This window comes from Anser cygnoides, chromosome 13, assembly GCF_040182565.1.
Source record: "Anser cygnoides isolate HZ-2024a breed goose chromosome 13, Taihu_goose_T2T_genome, whole genome shotgun sequence".
Taxonomy (NCBI): Eukaryota; Metazoa; Chordata; class Aves; order Anseriformes; family Anatidae; genus Anser; species Anser cygnoides.
The window spans coordinates 10,955,882-10,977,504 of NC_089885.1; the positions used below are offsets into that span (position 1 = coordinate 10,955,882).

A 21,623-nucleotide genomic window follows, 5' to 3' on the forward strand; every position below is an offset into this window, starting at 1 on the left:
ACAATTTTTCCTGCTATTTCATTCATTTTTATTTATAGCCCATTTCTAATGCAAATACTGGCCCAAAATCAAGTGCTAAGGAAGCTGGCTGACTTAGCAATGGAGATAGAGTAGGAATGTAAAGGATTAGAGTGTTTAATGTACTGGAAAGAAGTTTATCAATACTGACAATTCTCACAGTGCTTAATCAAACATTTAAGACAAGTGGAGAAGCAGACAGTAAAGACTTTGGGGCTTTTGAACAATAAAAGCAAACAAACTGTCTTGTCAGTACATGTCAGTCTATGGTGGAATAAAGAAATGCCTATAATTTAGTTACTCTTTTCATATAGATAGCTAGTGGTTTTAGCTACTTAGCTAGAGTGTACTGACTTTAAAATGACTGTAAGTAATTCCTGAGGAAAATGAAGTTTAACTTTTGTTGTCCTATGTGGTCTGAACTGAGGATTGCAGCATTGTGACTAAGTTTTCCCTAGTGCCATTTACAGCTTCATGACTATTACAGAGGATTAAGATTTTTTTTTTTTTTTGCTTAAAGGCAGTTTGTTAATAGATTTATTTTTATTAACACATATTAATGGATAGTAGGGTCTGATCCTTCAGTAACACACTTTTTGTGGACCTTCCCAGAACTCTGGACAGGGCCAGGGCAAGAGATGGGAGACAAGTGGTGCTCTGTATGTGCCTGCAGGGTTACTTTGGGTACGAAGCTCACAGCCCTGAACTGCCTGGGCTAGACCTTTACGTAACAGTCTGCAAATTCACTACATGAATTTTTGCTGTTGATTCAGGAAATCTAGAATCCAATCTAAAATGCCTGACATAAATCCTACTCTAGCTTTGAGTGATATCCTTAGAGAAAATCAGGATCCTATGCAAAGAGAAATAGATTCCAGTTTCTGGTTGGATTTCAGTGCTACTGAGATAAATGCAAAGTAACTCAGCAGAAGCCAGGCTGTATCTTTAGATTTATACTCACATCAGAACTCTCTTAATCTGACACTCAGTATCCTGATGTCAGAATCAAAGATCAGTAACTGTTTTTTAAGAAAACAGGTGCTGTAAGACTGGGAATGTTAAATTAACGTGACAGAACATTAAGAATATGCTGCAGGCTCTGTGAGCAGGCAGAAGGGGAAACTGCTTCCTTGAAATAATCTCCGAAACCAACAAAATAATAAAAATAGAGATGAATGCTTATTAACTACTGGTGACATGACAACTACTACAATAATATATTTGTCATCCAGTAACTTAGTAAAATTTAACTTGCAACAGAAAACTGAACTGTGGTAGCTATAAAATAGAAAATGCAATAAAAGATGATCAATTCAAGAGAGAACTGAATTAGGAAGTAGTAAGCAATTAAAAGGCAGTAAAAATTCAAGACGGCATTTTTATTGACTTTTTCAGAATTGAATGAGTGCAATTCCAATTATCTCAAGTTCCTTTATCTAGTCTACTAGTACAAGCAGATACCCCGTGCTTAGTACTACCTTCCCACACTGAGTGAAGTTGAGAGAATCTGTGTAGCAAATTCCCCCAAAACACTTCTGACACTTTATGTGTATTTTCAGTCCTTAACTACATAACACATACAAGCATTAGATTTCAGAAGTCACCATTTGCTACTTAATATTACTCTAGAAGTCAATCTTCTGTTCGTCAAGAGGCTGTGCTCCAGTTCATGTTTTTCCACAAAGCTGGGTGATGCTACTCCAAACACAATAGTTTCAATGCAATTGATTTTGTTTGGCTACATGACAAATGTCCTAAAATAAAATATTTTTTCTCAAAGAACAACAACAGGAAAAAAAAAAAAAAGCTTAATGTATCTAAGAAATGAGATTAAATTCTGAGTCTAGGCAAAATGTGTATTTGAACTTTCTTGATACTAGCATCGAGCTTTGCAGGTATACATCATACCCCATTTGCTCATGAATTGCATGCAACATTTCAGTAGGCTGACTTCAGTAATAAAAGAAATGCTAGTATGCATTTTGACAACCTAGTGATAGTTGTGTTTACACCAACTCTTTCATTTTGGAATGTAATATGACTTCAGCCATGTTACAGTTGGGCCTTTTAGAGCTGGTACTCAAAAGTTAAAACTGTCCTGGCTACCTAATGAGTATGCAGATATAAGCTTAATTTTTGTGTCTGTTTACCGTGACGCAAATAGACAGCTACCTTTTTGGCTATTCACACCTGCCAATAGTTCATGTGCATACACAGTCATGGTAATTTCACATGCAGATTACATGCATCGTTACATATGTACCCATGTCTTGAAGACCCATAAATCCTGTGGGGTGGAAATGTCACTTTATTATTTGTACTGAAATGTTTTTATCATATGTGCAATCCTTTTCTTGTTCAGCCATTTACATTTTTGATAGTAATTTATGTGGTCTCCATTTACATGGACACATCTGGTTTTTTAGAAAGGATCTATTACACATAATGTTGTCTCACTCCAACAAATAACTTCAGAAATTATAATGCAAACTGTTTACAAAATAAATTAGTGGGAATTATAAGTGCTATTAATAAGTTGGGGTCTACATACGGCCTACCCTACAACTTCACTATTAGTGCAGTGGGAATCCTGATTCAACTGCCACATAAACAAAGTGGAAAGATTTTTCAGTTTACTGTTTTCCTCGCTCTGAGTTGCTCAGTGATTGTAGCTACCAGTGTGTGTGTGTATGTACACAAATATATATTTTTCCTGCTTGTAACTTTTTTATCAATCTGTAGACACTAGAATTTTGGGAGCGTAACAGACATAACATGAAAAGCTAAGCAGTACTGGTCACACTAACAACCAGTGTAATCAGTCTATGTTTGATCAACGTGTTATCAGTATGTGTCATCACCATCTTTCAGATATTACATGACCATGAAATACATAAGCTGTAATCATCACGGTTCTGAAACATCTTATTGAGCAAAATGTGTGACCTGGCCTGATGCCAAGCACATAATCAGTAACAAACAGAATTAAAAAAAAATGTTCTTCACAGTTTGCAAACATGTAACTGACAAAAATGGCAGGTGTTTTACTAGTGCAAGTGTTTCAGCTCCACTCTAGGCAAGAAGACCAGGGTTAGATATTTCTTCAGGTTTCTACATAAATAGTTCATGTTGCTAGTAGTCTAGCTAACCCAATGACAAATCAATCAAATGCGTTCCTCCAACGAGATGGAGTGCAATACTGGAATTTGTTGCTGCCACAAATTCAGTGGCAGCAGGGCCAGAAGCCTATAAATGGCAAGGAAAAAATGAATGCTACTTTCCCTTGTGGCAACAATTTTTCTGATATATTTCTGAATGTCAAAATGTTACTTTTTGTGTGTGTGATACTGACATGGGAATAAGGAAAAATGCCTTACTGGCAAGATTTTAAATTCAAAAGTCCTCTGTTTTCTCACAACTGTAATGATGTGAACAGAAGTGAGACCTGTTCATCCACACTTTCCTGGCAATTTAACTTGGAGGGCTCTTTATGTGCGGAAGAGTTATTTACATCCCCGTTACCACAGTTCATAATGTCTGAGTTATAATTTCAAGTTGTTTTAGAGTTAATGATGCAAAAATGAGTTCAGAGTAAAAGAACGGAGGATACATAAGCCAGCAATGCCTACCTATTAATTTTCGTTAGTAACTCCATGGGATTGGAATCAAAGACCTAGAAATAAAGGTTTTTCTTTTGACCCATTCATGTCCTCTGTGGCATCTTGTCCTTTTTGGTGCTGGGAAGTTAGCACACATCAGCAAACCATGGAACTTGGTTTTGCTCTTAATACTTAAAAGCATAGTTTTCTAAGCAAACTGTAACAGCATAAGTATCAATCGTGTGTAAACCCAGTAGGTCTCACATCAGTCTCCAATCTGGAACTGTGCAGGTTTCTCTAGCGCAAGATAGTAAACCATAAAAATGTGTAGTTTGTTCAAGATTGTGTCTTTACTTGATTAATCTACAGTCATGGTGCAACAGTTATCAATGGAAAATGATTAGTCTGGGAAGTTTGATTGTCCCTTAATTCTGATTGTGCATTTTCATGCTATACAACATCACCGACATCTTTTCTCTCATTTCCTCAGGCACTTAAAATTAAGGGAATCCAAAAGAATAATAACACTGTAAATTTAAATATGTTCTATGGCTCATGATTAGTTTTGAATAGGAAAAATAGTAACACTTTTCCCTTGCATGACAATGTACAGCCTGGTAGCTGTGCATCCTGTGGCAACACTGGAGAAGCACCTGAATGCCATGGGAAGTGCAGAGTGCCCTCTCCTGGGTTAGGAAATAAACCTGTTAGCCAAACTGCACAGGAGCCAGGGGACCTTTGCTAAAGAGCAATGTGTGATTACTATTCCCTCTTACAGTGGCACACGGAGATGCAGAAAGAAGGAAATCTAGTGGAATCAAAAGAGACTCTTAACTAAAGAGAATTGGGCTTTGATCAGATTCTGCACCAGCAAAAAAATCCGAGGTGTCCTTCCACATACACATTGTGTGACTGGCCCACCTCTTCCAAAATGGCCCTGAAATACCAATTTCCCAAGTCCTCAACTTATGCATCATTGTGTAAGTTCTTCCTCCGCAAGTGCTTTCCCTACTAGAAGAGGTGTTACCTATAGAGTCAGTGGAGGTCTTGACCACTAACACGGGTAATAGCGACCCCGAGCATATTGTGGTTTGTTCATAGCTCCAAGCAGTCATTGCATCTATAAGGAAGCAGTAATTGGCAGAGAAGTTTTATAGTGGTTTGTCATGAGTCTTTACATTGTTCGGTGAGGCTACTGATTGAGTGGCTCTTGGGCGATACCTTCAATATCAGGTGACTGATTTGAGCTACTCTAGAAATAGAGGATGAGTGCTGAATATGAATTTAAATGGTGTAGTTTTTTGTGACTCATGCTCAGGTCAGAAATGTGGTTTGTGCCGTGAAAACAGTCATGGCTGAAGAACTGATTCTTCAGTGAATTCTGTTATTTTATACCTATTGTATATGTATAGGCATATATATTATAAGTGCTCTACAGAAGGCTGTTGAGCATGTATTGTCCTCATTTGTCAATATGTGTTAGGGGAGAAAAAATAAAATGGAAAGGATATTCAGGTCTAGTGTGTTGTTTTCATGGCCAACCACACCACCTCCATGGTGGACTGGGAGGGCTAAAGGAATTGAAACCTCTCCCTAACTAGCAGTGTGAGCATGTACTGGTTTCTTTTAGATCCCCATCATGTCCAATCCCTCTGATATAGGCTCATTTACCAACTGTTCACTCTTGTTCTCAAAGCTCTTTTGGTTCCCTACTTCTTTATTCTTAGCAGAACTTTGCTCCAAAATCTCAGTGCTCTGACAGGTTTAGGTGAGACTCAGGTTTTGAGAGTCAAGGAAGTTCTTTGCTCTCCAGTTGTTCAAGGGAATTGAAGATAGTATCAGAAATAAAACATCGCTGTGTGGTCTAGACTGAGGATTGCAAAATCGTTACTGGGTTTTCTGTAGTTCTTCATCTCGCTGATGCAGGTTTTGTGCTGTGAGCTGCAGAAGTCTCAATGACACTTGAGCTGCCTATTTACACGGAGGGAAGTCTTTCCCACTAGCTAGTGTAGGTATCTTTTCTCTGACAAAGTCATTTCAAATAAAATAAAATTTAAACAAAGATCCTACAAAACAAATGGAAATTTTTGCCTTAGTACGAAGTAAGGAAGAGTCTTGCATTAATCATAGTCTTCTAACTACTATAAGGAAAGGAGATTGCTTCAAATACTGATATCAGTGACTCCAATTTGTGACCTAGGAGATCATTCTTAACAGATTAAACTATTTCTTATTGTATGTATATTCCTAGAAATCATAGGGGCAAAGTAGGGTTAAAAGGGGATACAGGCACTGAATGAAAAACTGACATTCATATTTCATATTAAAATCACTTCTAATATGATTTAGTTTTCTGTACAGGGAAAGCAATTTTTAGTTGAACATTTACTTGTTTGTAGGTGAGAAGGATAATTATAAGACACATCACAGCAAAAACAATTTGTGTATATTTGATCTTTTTGTATATATGTATTTATTTGATCTTTGAATTAGCCATGTGGACTTATTTCTAAGCAAGTAGTATGGGGAGTGGGGAACAAAAGAGAAAGGAAAAGAAAGAGTGAGAAAGAGTGAAGGAGAGAAAGGGAAAGAGGGGAAGGGAGGAAGAAAAGAAGAAAGAGGGAGAAGGAGGGAGGAAGAATCTCCGTGATTTTGTATTTTCTTTGTAAAGGAGATCTTTATAGTCTCCAGCTAAGTTAATATGATAACAGGAGTTGTTTATGATGAAGCTTTGTGGTTCTTACATGTTCAAATAATCACTGAAAGGTTATTTTAACTACAGTACATTGCATGGTTAATGACAAATTGTCATCTGTTTGTATTGTGAAGGCATGACTAGGGAGAAATGCTAGAGGAAGAGAAGTGTGCTTTTATGGTTATGCCTAAGACTCATAGGAAAACTTATTTAAGTTGTATATTCTAGAAAAATAACGATGCTCAGAAAACAATGTCCAAATGAAATAAGTTGAAAGAGAACACATTTAAAAGTTGTTACACAGTAAGTTATTTTAAAGTTTTAAAAGTAAAGGAAGAATATGCTAAAATAGCTGAGATATTAGAGTTAAAGGTGATATGAGGAGAACATATCTAAAATAATCTCTCAGCAGTGAGTATAATGAAGGAACATTCATTTCCGTTCAGAAGAACTGGAGTTCCTTTTAACTATAACTGAAACACAGCAGAGTGTTACTCAGCCGTTCATTTTCCTCAAGATCTTCACTCTTGTTTTGTTTTCTCCAGGAAATGCATGCAAGATGATGCATGTGCAAAAGACGTTGTTTGGTGTGCTGTGGAAACATCCAACTACCTAACCTAAAGTTTCTCATGTTTTACTAGTTCCTTTACTGAATGTAGTTCTTCTTGATTGCTTCATTGACCTAAAGAACACTATACTGGATAGTCATGGTGTTATAAAACATACGATATTAGTTAACTACACAAAAACCAAAGGGAAATAGGAGGAGACTCTGCCTGCCCTGTCTTGGGCTTTTTGGTGCAACAGAGTTTATATTCCCCCTGTGTTTTTCCACTTTCCTTATATGAAATGAACAGCTGTAATTGAAAAGCAAGAAGCTCCATGGTTTATAGAAATAGGTGTTGTTAAGAGCCTTAGCCATCTAATTTTCTTCCTATTGCAGGGCAGGCTTCCTATTGTCTGTCCTTTAGAGCTAATTTCTTTTCTGATCAAAAGGCCCACATCATTGAAAAGGTAGTAATGACTATTCATTTGGTTGAAACCTCCATTCTGCAGCCTGCAAAGCTTTATTTAGAAACTGCTATTTCTTTCTAAAAGGAAAACCTCATTTGTGTCCTCTATAATGTCAATTAAAGGAGAATATATTTTAATTATTTATCCTGGAGAGAAACCTTTCAGGATCTCAATTTGCTCTGCCAGTGATACAGGCTGTAGTTTGAAACAATATGTGCCTTCAAAATTGTATGTCAGAGAGTAGAAATAAGGTGTGTTTTGATTTTAATTTGCCACTAATTAATAGTTTATTTGCAGCTAATTAGCAAGTTACAGTTTTACAATTAATGTCTGATTTCTAATATGACTCATAAAAAGAAGCCTAGCCATCAGTACCAGCAAATAAGGTGGGTTACTGAAGCTGTATAGAAAACATCAGAGGAAAGATAGATTTGCGAAGTTTTAAGTGGGTAAAACAGAGATGATTGAGGATTTTTTTTTCTTTTTCTGAAGAATGAGAGCAGTGATATCTCAGCCCTCTCCAGCGGGAGGGGAAGGGCCCTCAAAGGCCCACAGCAAGCCCCCCAGGATGGCTCCAGCCCCTTGGGGTAGCCAGAGGCAAGTGTGGCGGGGCTTTTCGGGAGACCCCCCACTAAAGCGTGCCGGGGGCAGGTCTGCTTCTCCCCACGCTTGTCCCCGTGTCCCACCCAAATCCCATCTCGCAGGGGACAGGACCCTGGGCCATCCAACAGGCAGGGGGACGCATCCGGGGTGTTTGGGGCTGGGGGTGTGGGGATGGAAGGGAGCACACTGCTGGCGGCAGCTGGGGGCAACAGGAATGACCCGCAGGAGGAGAGGCACGGGGACTTGGAGGAGTGGAGAGAAGTCGCAATAAAGTTCCCGTTATTGCCTCTTCTCTTTAAAAAGGGATTGCTCTCAGATACAACGCAGGCTGCCCCACAGCAACCGCCGCTGGTGCAGCGCTCGTCTCTTTAGCATCAGTTCTTGTGCTCGTTTCCGAGTAGTTTGCCTCGGTGTTTTCGCGTGGAAACACGTGAGTTAAGCTGATCTCTTCCTCGGGGCTCCGCAGCGAGCTCTGGTGAGTTGTCCTGTGCTGGTGGTCCCCTCTACAACCCTGTTAATTGGTAACTTGGAGATGAGGGGGTCCTTATTAGCAATCCCCCCCCCGCCCCCGCATCCCTGCTCTCCCGCAGAAGCCAGCCCCATGAGGCGATTACCAGGAGGAGCTGTTTGTCAGAGGCTAATAAACAAATTCCTCCCGAACACCTGAATGAACGAGGGCCAGGAACAACCCAATTAAGAAACGGAGCTACTGGTTGTTTTCTGTGCCGGTGGAAACAATCCGGGCTAGAAAAGAGTCTATTCAGCGGGCGCTCCGAGAGGTCTGTTTGCAGCCCGCTATTGTTGTCAGAAGCCAAATAAAAGTTCAGCTGGGGGAAAAAAAAAGTGATTAAAAACAACATTTGCCGCTGCCTCCTGAATGCACCGGGAGGCTCGGCTCAGAGGAATCGATCTGCACCCAAACGACGTGGCTTTTACCACGCTCCTGAGAATTTTGTTCCTAAATGTTGCGGGGTTTAATGATGTCATCCAGAGGATCCCTCGCTTTCCTGTATGGATGAGCAGCGGGGACAGCCACAGCCGTGCGGTGAGGCTGGTGGGAACTGGCGGTGTGTGCCCCCCGTGCAGGGCCGGGAGGGTCTAGAACAAGGTCTAAACAGAAAAGCAGGTGAACTTTGATTTTAAGCATTTTATGGACATTTTCGGGGGATCATCCTAACAGCAGTCTGAACGAATGGGGCAAGTTGCGAGGACAAGCCCCCGCCGCTCGTCGGGAGTTATGCTGGGGGCTGAGGGGATTGTTTTATTAATAGGATTAAATGGGGCTGGTTTGGTGCGTAGCGTTATTCTTCACAAGCCGGCGATCTTCCCTGACACAGTTCCAAGATTCCCCCAAGCTCTGCTGGACCTGCAATTAACAGATATTAACGGCTATTGCTTATTAAGCGCTGATCGCCTGAGAAGCAGGCGGTCCCTTTTCAAAGGTGCCTTTTCAGCCGTGGGGTTTCTCCCGTTCAACTTGGCTTGTGCTGTGAACTCCTGATTTCGCCTCACACTCCTTTGTCACAAAAAAAAAAAAAAAAAAAAAAAAAAACAAAAACACAACGAGACCTTCTCTGCCTTTGACATCTGTATTTTCATGCCCCCATGTGCCCCCAACTCACCCCCCCCAGACGCAGAGGGCTCTCCTAGCCCTGGACAGCTTCTCCCCCCCCCCCCCCGGCCTGACGGAGCAAATTTAGGAAAATGGCTCCGGGTGTGGGGCACAGGGAACAAGGGACCAGGCACTGGTGGCTGCAAGCCTTTTGGCTGAGGGGGTCGGACTTCTGCAAGCGCTCCGCAGGATGACTTTAGGAAATAGCAGCTGGTGGAGCAGGGCTTGCCTACTCCTCCTTGCCCCGGTCCCGCTTGCATTGGGGTGCCCAGGGTGGGATGCTCCGAGCCTCCCATCGCTGTCCCGCAGCCCCCGGGGATGCACGGCTGGGCAGGAGCCGCGGCGGCGTTGCCGTGCGGGCCGGGCTGTAGCCCACCAGGCACCGGGCTCCTTCCTCCCAGACTCCCAAACGGGTGAAGAAATCCCCCTGGGAGTCCCGGGGATGGACCCACGGGCAGTGCCGAGAGAGGGTTCCCAGCTGCGTGCCCTGCTTGTCCCTTCTTCTGGGAATAGAAACCAGCCCCAGTCTTAAGTATTCCTCACAACGTGCGCGGCACCAAGTCCCTGGTGCAGCGAGAGCGCTCCGGGGACCTGCGAAGTCCGGAAATACAAACCTGTAGTTTTTTTATTTAGCCGGGTTTATGTTCGTCTGTAAGGAGATGAGCGGTGTTTGAAGAGAATTGTCGCCTGGCTTTGAAATAACGTGGACGTTAAGATGTTAAATTGTGTGCCCTCTGGAGAAAAAAAATAAAAACAAAACACCACGACATAATTGGAGTCTCAGGCAGCGCGAAGACAAATTGAAAGGCTAAATAAGAGTCTGAAACTTAACGTGCTAATATTTATTAGATGATTCAGACACCGAAAGGAGCGCCGTTCACAGGCTTCCAGCCCGTCCTACCGCCGTATGCCGCCGCGTTTCTCGTTGCGTGTAAGCGGGCTCAGCCGCTCCGACAAACGTGCGATCGAGTCATCTAAACGAAATGCCAGGACCTGACCAGTCCGTGTCCCATCCCAGTCCGGCGCCTCTCAAACCTCGACTGGAGCGGTCAAAATATTTGGAGGGGTTTGAGCTTAAATAGAACTCTTTGAAGCTTTTCCAGTATGTCGCAAAAGTTCCTCCCGCAGTTCCTCCCGCAGCGTTGCCTTCTAGCGATAGCGCCTGAAGTGCCACCTCCTCCTGCCACCCCGCACAGTTTTTACCCCATCCAAACCCTCACGGCAACACTCCGAACAACAGCACAAAGACAAAACTCACTGCGAGCGAGTCCCAAGCGGGATTTATTTTCCCCTTCGGCTTTGCTCAGAAGATGATCTGGCCAGAAAAAGGAGCGGCATCTTAAACTGCTACCGAACCTCGGAGCCACTCCAATGAACCCCCCCCCAAGACACCGCGGTGTCCCCAAAGCTCTGGCACCGGCCGGGGCTGTGCCCGCGGGTCCTGCCCGGGGTGCCCCCCCCCGTGCCAATTGGCGCCGTTATCCTCACGCTCTTCTCTCCCCGAGGGATGCCAAGGCGGGGGAGCCCCCCCTCTCCCCCGGTTGGGGTCGGGACGCCGAGGCACATCCCCTCTTCGCCCCCCCCAGGCCCCGGAGGGTTTGCTCCGAGCCCCCCCGGCGGCGCTGCCCACCTCCTCCAGCACCGCGGCTCCGGGGTCCCCTTGAGGAGCTGTCGGGGGGAGGATGAGGAAGGAAGGAGGGAGGGAAAGGAAGGAGGAAGAGTGGGGCAGGGCTGGGCGGATCCGTGCCCGCTGTGCCTTGCCGGAGCTCCCGGCCCCGTAGGTGCCGGGCGAGGAACGGAGGAAGAAGAGGGAAGGGGAGGGGAGGGGAGAGGAGGGGAAGGGAGGAAAGGGAGGGCCGTGATTGACAGCTCCGCGGAGCCCCGCTCCCGTCACCTACAAAGTTTGCTTTCACACGGAGGGAACTTTGCAGTTGCCATGAAAACGTTTTTTTTTTGCGAGCACCGTGCCCCTTCCCCCTCCCGTTGGGGCAGCCGAGTGGAAAAACTCAAGTGGCGAAGGGGGGGCCGGGGGGCACTGCCCCGGCAGCAGCCAGCCCGGCCCGTACCCGAGGGAACCGCCGTGCCCTGGCACCGGCAAGAGGGGACGGCTCCGTGCCCGGAGAGCGCTCCGGGACCGGGGGGAGAGTTTAATCCCACCCCCCCTTCATCCGCGGTGCGTGGGGGGATGCGGGGGGGGTGTCCGCCCACTGCGGGCTCGCCCCGTCTCCAGGCACCGGGCTGCGGCTCCACCGGGGAGCCCCAAATCCCTTTGTGCCCGGCGGACGCATGGCTCCCGCTCGCAGCGCCCCTCCCCGTCCCTCCTCCTCTTCCTCCTCCTCCTGTCCCCTTGCCCCGCCGGCAGCTGCGGGACCCCCGCCGCCCTCTCCGCACCCCGCATCCCAGCCCGGTCCCGGCGCTTTCTCCTCCATCCCAGAGCCGGGAGCAGAGCTCGAAGGGGGGGGCTCGGCGGGTAGGGGGCAGCCCCAGCATCCCCAAGACACCAACTTTTGGGCCCCCCCCGGTCCATTACCGGCGTCGGGGCTGCCGGGAGCCTCCCGCCGATTGGCTGCCGCCCGCCCCTTTATAGCCGCCGTCAATCAAAGGCCGCCGCCGTCTGCGCGTCGCTCGGCGCTGCCCGCGGGAGCCGCTCCGCGGAACCGCTCCGCACCCGCCGGCACCGCAGCGCAGCGCCTCGGGGAGCAGCGCCTCGGGGAGCAGCGCCTCTCGGCCGGGCGGCGAGAAACTTGCTCCTTCCCGCCGCGGCCGCCCAGACCGGTTCTTGCTTAATTTTTGTCTTTTATTTATTTTTTTGGATTTTTTTTTTATTTTTTTTTAACTTCTCCCCGAGGTGCCGCTGCCCGCCTGCCCGCCGCCCTGGCTCACCTCTTGCCGGCCCCGGCCATGTACAGCATGCTGGAGGCTGAGATCAAGACGCCGCAGCCCACCCCGGGCAGCGCCGGGGGCAACCCGGCCCCGGGCAGCACCGGCAAAGGCGGCGGCGGCGGCGGGGGGGCCAGCGGCGGAGCCGGGGCCGGCTCGGACCAGGACCGGGTGAAGCGCCCCATGAACGCCTTCATGGTGTGGTCGCGGGGCCAGCGGCGGAAGATGGCCCAGGAGAACCCCAAGATGCACAACTCGGAGATCAGCAAGCGCCTCGGGGCCGACTGGAAGCTGCTGAGCGACGCCGAGAAGCGGCCCTTCATCGACGAGGCCAAGCGGCTGCGGGCCGTGCACATGAAGGAGTATCCGGATTACAAATACCGGCCCCGACGGAAGACCAAGACCTTGCTGAAGAAGGACAAATACTCGCTGCCCGGCAACCTGCTGGCCCCCGGGGGGGGCAACGCGGTGAGCAGCCCCGTCGGGGTGGGCCAGAGGATTGACACGTACGCCCACATGAACGGCTGGACCAACGGGGCTTACTCCCTGATGCAAGACCAGCTGGGCTACAGCCAGCACCCGGGCATGAACAGCCCGCAGCTGCAGCAGATGCACCGCTACGACATGACGGGCCTGCAGTACAGCCCCATGATGTCCACGGCGCAGACCTACATGAACGCCGCCTCCACCTACAGCATGTCCCCCGCCGCCTACGGCCAGCAGCCCTCCACGGCCATGAGCCTGGGCTCCATGGGCTCCGTGGTGAAATCCGAGCCCAGCTCGCCGCCCCCGGCCATCACCTCCCACTCGCAGAGGGCCTGCCTGGGAGACCTGCGGGATATGATCAGCATGTACCTGCCCCCGGGGGGGGACGCCACAGACCCTTCGGCCCTGCAGGGCAGCAGGTTACACAGTGTGCACCAGCACTACCAGGGCGCCGGGACTGCCGTCAATGGCACCGTACCGCTCACCCACATATAGACTTGGCCCTGCGGACGGCTCCCCGCCTCCATCCCTCACCCCCCCACCGCTCCTGCACCGCACCGGGACGTACGGCAGTGTTCCTCGGCTTAGCAGACTTGATACTAACTTTGGAGACATTTTAAGAAGGAAATCCGTTAGCTGTGTCATTTTATTTTTTTTTTTTGTACAAAAAAAAAAAATCATATTTGAGCAAGCTGTTATTTTAATAGAGCACAACTCCTGCCTCCTAGAAGCCCCTGTGAAGTTTTTAAACCACGGCAACTTCTGGTTTCTGCTAGGTTGGGCACTGTTTTGTTCGCTTCAAAGGTTCAAAAAGGTCTCGCATCTTTCACAGTTTGATTTCTAGCGTTGCAATGACGAAACGAAACAAGCAACGAAAACCCGGCGGGCTCTTGTTTTTAAACTCAGTTGTTCAGTTGTTTACATTTTCGTTGTGGTTACTTAAAAGTGTTGTTCTTCCCACCTCGCCGAGTATTGCTTGGTTTCTAGCCGCAATCTGTAGCGTTCACGACTTTTTAACTTTAGGGTTTTGCTCCTTTAAAAAAAGGGGAGGTGGGAAAGAGCTGTGCGGGTCGCAAACGTATTTCTTTTATTTATAGTAAGTTGTGTGTCTTGTTTTTTTTCCTAAACTGTAAACTTATGTAAATTGGTTTGTGAATTTTACTGTGAACCATGTTTTGACATATCAGACGAAGAAACGTTTTAGTTTTTTGTTTACCGGATTTCTTCAAAAAAAAAAAGTTATCGAAAGACACCTTCCCTGTCCCTAGTCCTCGTTTTCTTCCCCTTCCCAAACGAAGAGCCCGACCAACGCGTTTGGTACCGGGCACGGCGGCGGGCGCGGGCTTGCTCCCTGCCTGGCTCCTGCCGCCGGGCCGGGGGCTACCGCAGCATTTCGGCAGGGTTCCTGCTGCCATCGCGTCCCGGCCTCGGTTTTGGGTTCTCCTGGGAGCCCTCGCCTCGATCAGCACCGAGAGGCGATGTGCTGCTCCTCTCCGAGCCGCCGCCACTTGTTGCCGCTCTGGCCGGCGGGGAGGGAAGGGGTTGTTAAGCGTGTGCGCCTCGTTTGCTTTTCCTTTTTTTTTTTTTTTCTTTGGAGGATTTGCCCAGAAACCCGAGCTCATCTAAAATATTTACAAAAGTAAAACCCGCTGGGGAACTCTTAATTAGACTCTATTAAAAATAAATGGTTACAGGAGTCCCCAGAGAAAATAAATAATTCAATCTTTTCAGTGTGTTTGACGAGTGTGTTTTCAGTCTGGGTAACTTTATTTTTTTCAGTTAGGAGACCGCGTTGTTCTCGGTTCTTTCTGGGGGCGTGCAGCCTCGCACCCCATCGGACTGCATCCTTCCCCCGGCTCTGCTGCAGCCTGGTGGCGAATGGTCCTGGACCCCCAGTCGGGGGGGCAGCACCTTAGGGCCGTGTGTCTCGTAGTGCAAAGCCCCCCGAGCCTCTGCCTTTCTTTTGCTTCAGCTAGTGGGTTCGCTGGTTGTCTTCCCATGGAAGGGATGGGAAACAGGCTGTTCTTGCTGTTTGCCTTGGTTTTGGATGGAGGGGCCTTCTCCGTTCGCCCCCCCCGTGAAGTGTGGTGCCGGGAAGGTTTCACATCCCTCCGCTGCCCACTGAAAGCAGCTGGGATCTGACGGGGGCAGCGGGAGCACCTCCTGGCCCCGCACTGCTTCCTGTTCCCGGCAGCGTCTGCTTTGGTTCCCCACTGGGACGCACATCTGAGTTCGGTCAGGTCCTTCCTCCAGCTCTTGCAAGAGGAAAGCAAGCGTTGTGCAAACCGCACCACCAGTCCCTTTCTCTGGTGTAGGGCCAGGCTCTCAGCCACCCGGAGAAGGGAGCACCCAGAGTGGCTGCTGCAGGCCCACGGGTCCCTCCCTGGGCTGCTCACGCTGCATGGACGAGCCCCGGAGTTGAGGGCCCAGGGCCACCCTCTCCATCCCACACAAGTGAGCCCTGGCACCGCACAGGTCCCCTCTGCTCTGGAGCAGCCGAGCAGGAGCTGGGGGGAATCACTTTGCACACTTGAACCCAGAGTGTCTAACACTCAGCTCAACTCCTTTCGTAACACTGCTTGTGACCTCGCTGGCAAACCTGTGGTGTTGCTTTTTCCCCTGCTCGCACTGCCGCCCTTCAGGTAGGAGCAGGCCTGCTGCCAGCCCTGGGAGGATAAGCGGCCCCGTACCCCGGAGATCGGTGGTGCTACCTGAGGGAAATGCAGGGGCAGCAGCAGGTCCCATTTCATCTCAGCTCTGGGTCAAGCAGTTCCCCCAGCGCTCTCCCCACGGGCAATGCTGGGACGATGCTGGGAGGGGAAGGGAGAAGGTCCTGAAACCCCAGATAGCTCTCCCCCAGCCTTCCAAGAAAGGGGTGCAATGCGAGTCTGACAAAAGTGAGGGCTCCTGACCTGCGGCGCTGGAACTGTGTTTGCTGTCTTCAGAGCTGAATGACAGCTGCATCACTATAGGAGGTTGCTCTGTTCACCTGAGTTCTCTACAAGTGGATTCTCTGCCGTAAAAGGGGAGAAGCCCCACTCTTCAGAAGGCTTGCAGCATTTGATTTCAAGTTATCCTCCTCATTTTCCACAAGTCAGGGCCTAAGTGTAGCTGGTGAGCAAGTCCCTGAGGCGACATCAGGAGATTTCCTCTGTATTAACTGACGAGCTCTCTGTGGAAGCTCACCTCAGTGGTTTGGCTTGCGGGGGCTTTTCCTGAGCTATTGCTTTTAAGATACCCAGACAAAATCCTCCACAGAGCTTTCAGCTTCCTGCGGCTGAACTTTATCCCGAGGCTCAAAAGCCTCTGGCTGCTGGCTGTGGACAGAGCCCTGTGAACAGGCACACAGCTGGATGGGGAGAAACCCATTGCAAACTGAAAGTAATGACCCCAGCCTTGCACATAAGCACAAGTACAGAGACGGCCTCTTCTCCACACACATTTTCCATCAGGGAGCCATTGCCTAAAAGACTTTTTTTTTTCACTTTTTTTTTTCCTAAGATCACTGTTACATCTTTTGCTTGGACTCAGGGAATTTGCGTGGAGAGCAAATGCAGTAACATGTGCCCCTGAGAATTAATGAAGGTGTATTTTATTTGTACCGCTCTTCATTTTTAAAATTTCAGTTAATTTCAGACACATCCTGCATGCATTTAAATCCAAGTGTCTTTTGAGCAATGGCTGTGAGGGATTTCATGCTCCTGCTTGTTTGTAAGGGATCAGGATCAAGCCACTACATTCTCAGGGAGAGCAGGTGAAGTTGCAAACAGGTGTGACGTGTTAGCTCTGTGGAAGATGTTTTTGCAGAGGATCCTTCGCTCCAGAAATCCCCAGCACAGACAAGACTGTAAGTGAAATGCTGAGTGCAAAATCATAAGTGTTTGCTCCATAGAAAAACTACAGCCTTCTATCGGAACACCTAGAATAGAGGCAAGTGCATCTATTACCCTTAGAAAGAGAGACTTGGTAGGGGAGGGGTTAACGATGTTAGCATTTAAGTGTAATGACAATATTTAGGCTTTCGTGTTAACACTTTTTTGAATGGAGGAGTGGAGATCACAGTTGTCGCTAATGTGAGTCTGTCAAAAAAAGCATCTCGGGTTACATTGTGATGGTTCCTTCCTTTACCACAGAGCTGCAGAGAGCATTTATTTCCACAAAATTTGATAAGTGAAAATATTTTAAATTAAATTTTAGATACAGTCTGATTGGGGTTGGACCTGGCAGAGATCTTTGATTGTGGCTATTTTGGGAATATTTTTAAACCTCCTTTTTTGCATTTCTAATTTTTTCGCTGTTAAAAGAGATGGATATTACATTCAGAAAAGGGCATGTAACTAGCACAAACACTTTATGAAAGCATTTATAAATCAGTGCTTGCCTATATCAAACGTGGGACTAAGCAAGTATACTTTTCAGGAACATTAGAAAGATAGTCTAACATAGAACACATCCAACTATTTCCCAATGCTCATGAAAAGAATTATTTCAGAGGAACAAATACAGCCGAAGAGGTGAAGTTAAGTGATGTTCGGGACTGGAAAGTTGCTGCCACTACCAGTGCCTGCAAAAGTGAGAAGTTCGATATGATTTCTTTTCTGCTTATTTAGAGCTTCCTGCTACGTTTACCGTAGTCGACTCTAGTTAATTTACACGGTGCAGATTCAGATTCTTCCTGTGATAAACCTGGAGTGAAAAAATGCAGAAATCCCAAAAAGAAAGAAGTGAAATTTGAATTCATTACTTCTAGGATTTCCCAGGAAGGATTGGAGAGCTGTTATTGCAGGCCTGTTTGCATGGGGTAATTTAGTGATTAATGCAGATTAAGTTTACCAGAATAGTTTCCCATATGCTTTTCTATCGTGACTTTTTACTGATGCCACTGGATGCAATAATAATTGCAACACAGTGACTTTTACTTCACAACAGCATGTCCTCAGGATGAGGAATTAATTATTCTTTGCTGTGAATACCATTCACAGCCAACTTCTTTGTGTTGCTAGTCAAGTAAACAGGATTTCAGATTTGCCTCCTCCAAAGACATCCTCGGAAGCTCTTTATTCATTTTATACCTCAGTCTTCCAGTTTCTAAAATGAGGTCTGTACCTACGTCGTGCAGCAGGGCAGGTTGCACTGCCTGGGCGTGAGCGAGTGTGTGAGTGAACGGGGGTTTGTCACAGCGTGTCCGTACAGAGATGCATTCATCCCTCCTCTGTGATAAGCAAAGTACATACCACTTAAATGCTATTTATGTCAGCGTTATTTGCAGGATGCTCATCTTTATGAGGATTCTTTTATTCTTGTTGCTAAATTCAATTAAACTGTATTTATGCCTGGTTACTTCTCTTCGGTTGTACATCAGATAAAGGGAAATCAACCCGAGCACGATTTGGCCTGGCTTAAAAACCCTTGTGCTCATGTAACTGAAGTGTCTGATCCATGTCCACGCAAGGAAGCAGTTGTGGGGTTTTAACACATTACTGCCCCAGAGCTGTTTGCGCAGTTCCTCCACTGGAAATCGCTCCGGCTTTGTCAGTGCTTTGGCCATCACAGTTCACATGCTGGTGGGTTGGTGCAAACTCACCTCGGCTGATGGGGAGAAAAGAAGTGTGAAACATAAACTACTGCATAAGCTGCGCTGCTTCCAAAGAAATGCAAAGTGAAGCAGGTTCTCAGAGCCCCAAATTGCTGTGTGTATGCTCCACGTGCACAGCAGCCCAGAGCTTGAAAAGAGTCAGGCGTGAGTGGGGAATGGCTAGGAATAAGAGGGAAATTAAGCAATGTTAATAACTTGTGAGCTTCTGTCTGTCATTTATCTCTTCTGGGGCTTCTGATTGAGACTTCTGGCCTTGGTGAGCTTTTTTCTTTGTCTCCTTGAAGAATATTATGCATCATTTCTATACAGGCCATAGGAAATAGTATAGCAGTGATTGCACCCAGCCTTCAGGATTTCCCCTTTGTACTAGACTCAGCTTATTCATTTCGTGCATCATCATTCACAGCTTGCTGTGCTGATTTCAGAAATTCTATACATCTACTTGACACAAAGGGGAGAGACAGAACATAGTGGTGGACGTGGCTTAGGTGCATGTAACGTCTGTTCTTGAATACCATTTGCAAGGGAAGAAATCTTGAAAGTCAATGGGAACTTTGCCCATTCAGAGTTCAGGATAACGCACTTGGCATTGATTTCAATTTCATTGTGCTGTGCTGCCTAGTCAGAAAAGCTTCTCTCCCACAAAATTAAGAAAAGGTATTTTAATCAAAATCTTTTTTTTTTTTTTTTCTGTCTTTCTTTCTTTTCTTCCCTTTAAGATTCACTGGGCAGTTTTCATTATATCGCCTGCAAACAGCACGTTATAGCAGCAGTTCCTCATGAAAACTAAGTTACACATTCATTGTTGAGCAAAAAGTATCTTTTCTTTTGTACTTTAGTCTGCAAAACAGGTGAACATTTGTGAAACAGGTGTGAATTTTTTATGAGCTTACCAGAGCTGGGATAGTAACGTGAATTAATTGTCATGCCCTTAAAGTAAAAGGAAGTAAACGAGTTGAATATGCAAAGTGGCAAACGTATGTGTCAAGGTAATTCTGTGTAGCCTTTCAGGCATTCAGCGGGGCGGCAGGAGCTGCTGCAGTACGGATTAGCCCCATCTGCATTCTCTCAGGGAATATCCTAAATACGGTTGAGGGGATTTTTCCGACTTGGCCCATTTTGTGGAGATCAAGCAATGTTGTAACAAAAGTATTTTTTTTTTTTTAAACTATTTTCAAGGTAAGGATACTAAATTCTTGAAAGTATTTTCCTTCCTTTTCCAATAACTCTCCTGCTCTTTTTTCCTCAAGAGATTTCAGTCTACTTGTGTTGTGTGGGAATAATTCTAGCCAAGAACAAGATGTTTTGTTTTGTAAGTCCTCAGTTACCAAATACTGATAATTTTGGGTGAATCGAGAGAAAATAAGGACTATCCTGTTGCCTTTTCTTCAGACATCAGTATAACAACAAAAAAAAATTACTTAAAAATTTAGGCTGTGCGGGCATTGAAAGGTCTCCTGCTCGAGATTCTGGAGTAGGAAACACTACTGTTTTGGCGTCTAGCAGAACTGTCCATCTGTGCATTGGAGTTATTCTGTTCTTTGATGACTGACAAGCCCATTAACAATAGGAGGGGACTGGTGAGCTACATGAGGAGAACGGCACTGCCAAAATCTGTCCAATCATACAGATTTCCTGATACATGGAAGCATCTCCTACAATCATTTTCTCTTTGGTTAGGCAAGAGAGGACTAGAATTTAGGCCAGTGACTTCAGGATACTGCTCTGAAACACAAAGGCTTGAGAAAGTTAATTTCTCCTACAAGGTTTTACCATGGGAAAAAGTCTCTACTTTCCTAACAGAAGTCCTGATCTCCAGTTTTCGTCAGAGAAATAGGAAGGTAGTCTCAGCTAGCTTCCCACCAGAAGTGTGTTGGTAGCCCCTAACCTGTTGCTGGCATGTCTGCAGAATGTTTTTTCGGATGCTGTCACCCAGTCAGATGTAAAGACATTGCTGACATTGTGATATTGCAGGAGGTGGGTGCTGAGCACCTCTGTGCCTTGTTCAGTGTAGGACTTCAAGAGGAGGAAGAGGGACTAACTGAAAATACTGCCCAGGAGCGGTACTGGGAAGGCACTGGCAGGCATTTGGTGCTGTATCTGCTTCATTTTCAGTGCAAAGTAGGTAGATGAGTAGCAAAAGTCCTTTTTTATTATTATTATTTTTTATTTTTATTTTTTTCCTGTAGCCACTTACAGGCAAGTCATTTTGGGTTGAAAGTGAAACCAGAGGTTTCTGTATCAGAAGAAGGACAACTCTATACTGAAGTAAGGACACATTAATGGTTTCTGAAAGTACTTTGTGGTTATAGCACTAGATTGTCTGCTCTGATTTGTGACAAGGAAGCAGGTGAATGTGATACTTGACTGAGAAGCAGCCAGTAGCGTAGCTTCCTTGGTGATTTTCAAAATGGAGACAGCAGAGATCATTACCAACCCATGTGGGAAGTTCCTGAACAATTCCTGATGAGAACCACTGCCAGATGTGTATTTTAAGATTTCTACCTTGGCTTGCCCATAGAAGCACTGGGGAGAGAAGCAAGTAGAGCAAACCTTCCTCAGCAGAGAGAGAAACAAGTCATAAGGAAGTCAGGATTATAACCATAGAGCTCAGCAGCTCAGGTGGCAGGGGGAGGATTTAGGATTACTTTGTCACTTGGTGAAAAAAAAAAAAAAAGGCTTCTAAAGGGGAAGCAGTTGACTTTAATAAATTGCATCATAAGTTTTGTTGCAAAAATAACCCTTTGGCACTTTTCATTTTAATATGTTTTTGACTGCAAATTTTTCAGAGGAACAGGACTTGTTTTCTCCCAACTCCTACAGCATTAGATGTGATTTTGATGATCACACTCATTCATAAATCTAAGCAGGTTTAATCACCGTTTGTGCCTGTCTTAATTCTAGCTCCAAAGACTGGCAGCCCAGAGGGAAGTGTGGGAAAGCAAATAGTAACCCACAGCATGGGAGGTAAGTGAAAGCAGTGGCTCTGTGAAACGCATTGTTCCAGCTAAACTGAGACCCTTTCCTTTTCTTTGAAGCCTTGTAAGGCTGTGTTCGTGATCTGCAGTGGTGCATGTGGAAGGGAGGACTAGAGAGAGAGTGCCAATTTAAAACTAGGCT

The 21,623-nt window shown here is 46.3% G+C and overlaps 1 protein-coding gene and 1 long non-coding RNA gene across 2 annotated transcripts in view; both read left to right on the forward strand.

Moving 5' to 3' along the window:
• Window positions 1-21,623, forward strand: part of LOC106037628 (uncharacterized) — a 159,990-nt gene that overhangs the window by 77,914 nt on the left and 60,453 nt on the right. The gene's annotated exons all lie outside the window — the stretch shown is intronic.
• On the forward strand, window positions 10,668-14,758 carry LOC106037627 (transcription factor SOX-3). Its single transcript, XM_013183608.3, has one exon. The coding sequence runs from the start codon at window positions 12,443-12,445 to the stop codon at window positions 13,400-13,402; it is 960 nt and encodes a 319-aa protein (XP_013039062.3). The 5' UTR covers window positions 10,668-12,442; the 3' UTR covers window positions 13,403-14,758.

What these genes read in the sequence shown, in the direction of transcription:
- LOC106037627 (XM_013183608.3), top strand. Translation starts at nt 12,443, where the DNA reads ATGTACAGCATGCTGGAGGCTGAGATCAAGACGCCGCAGCCCACCCCG.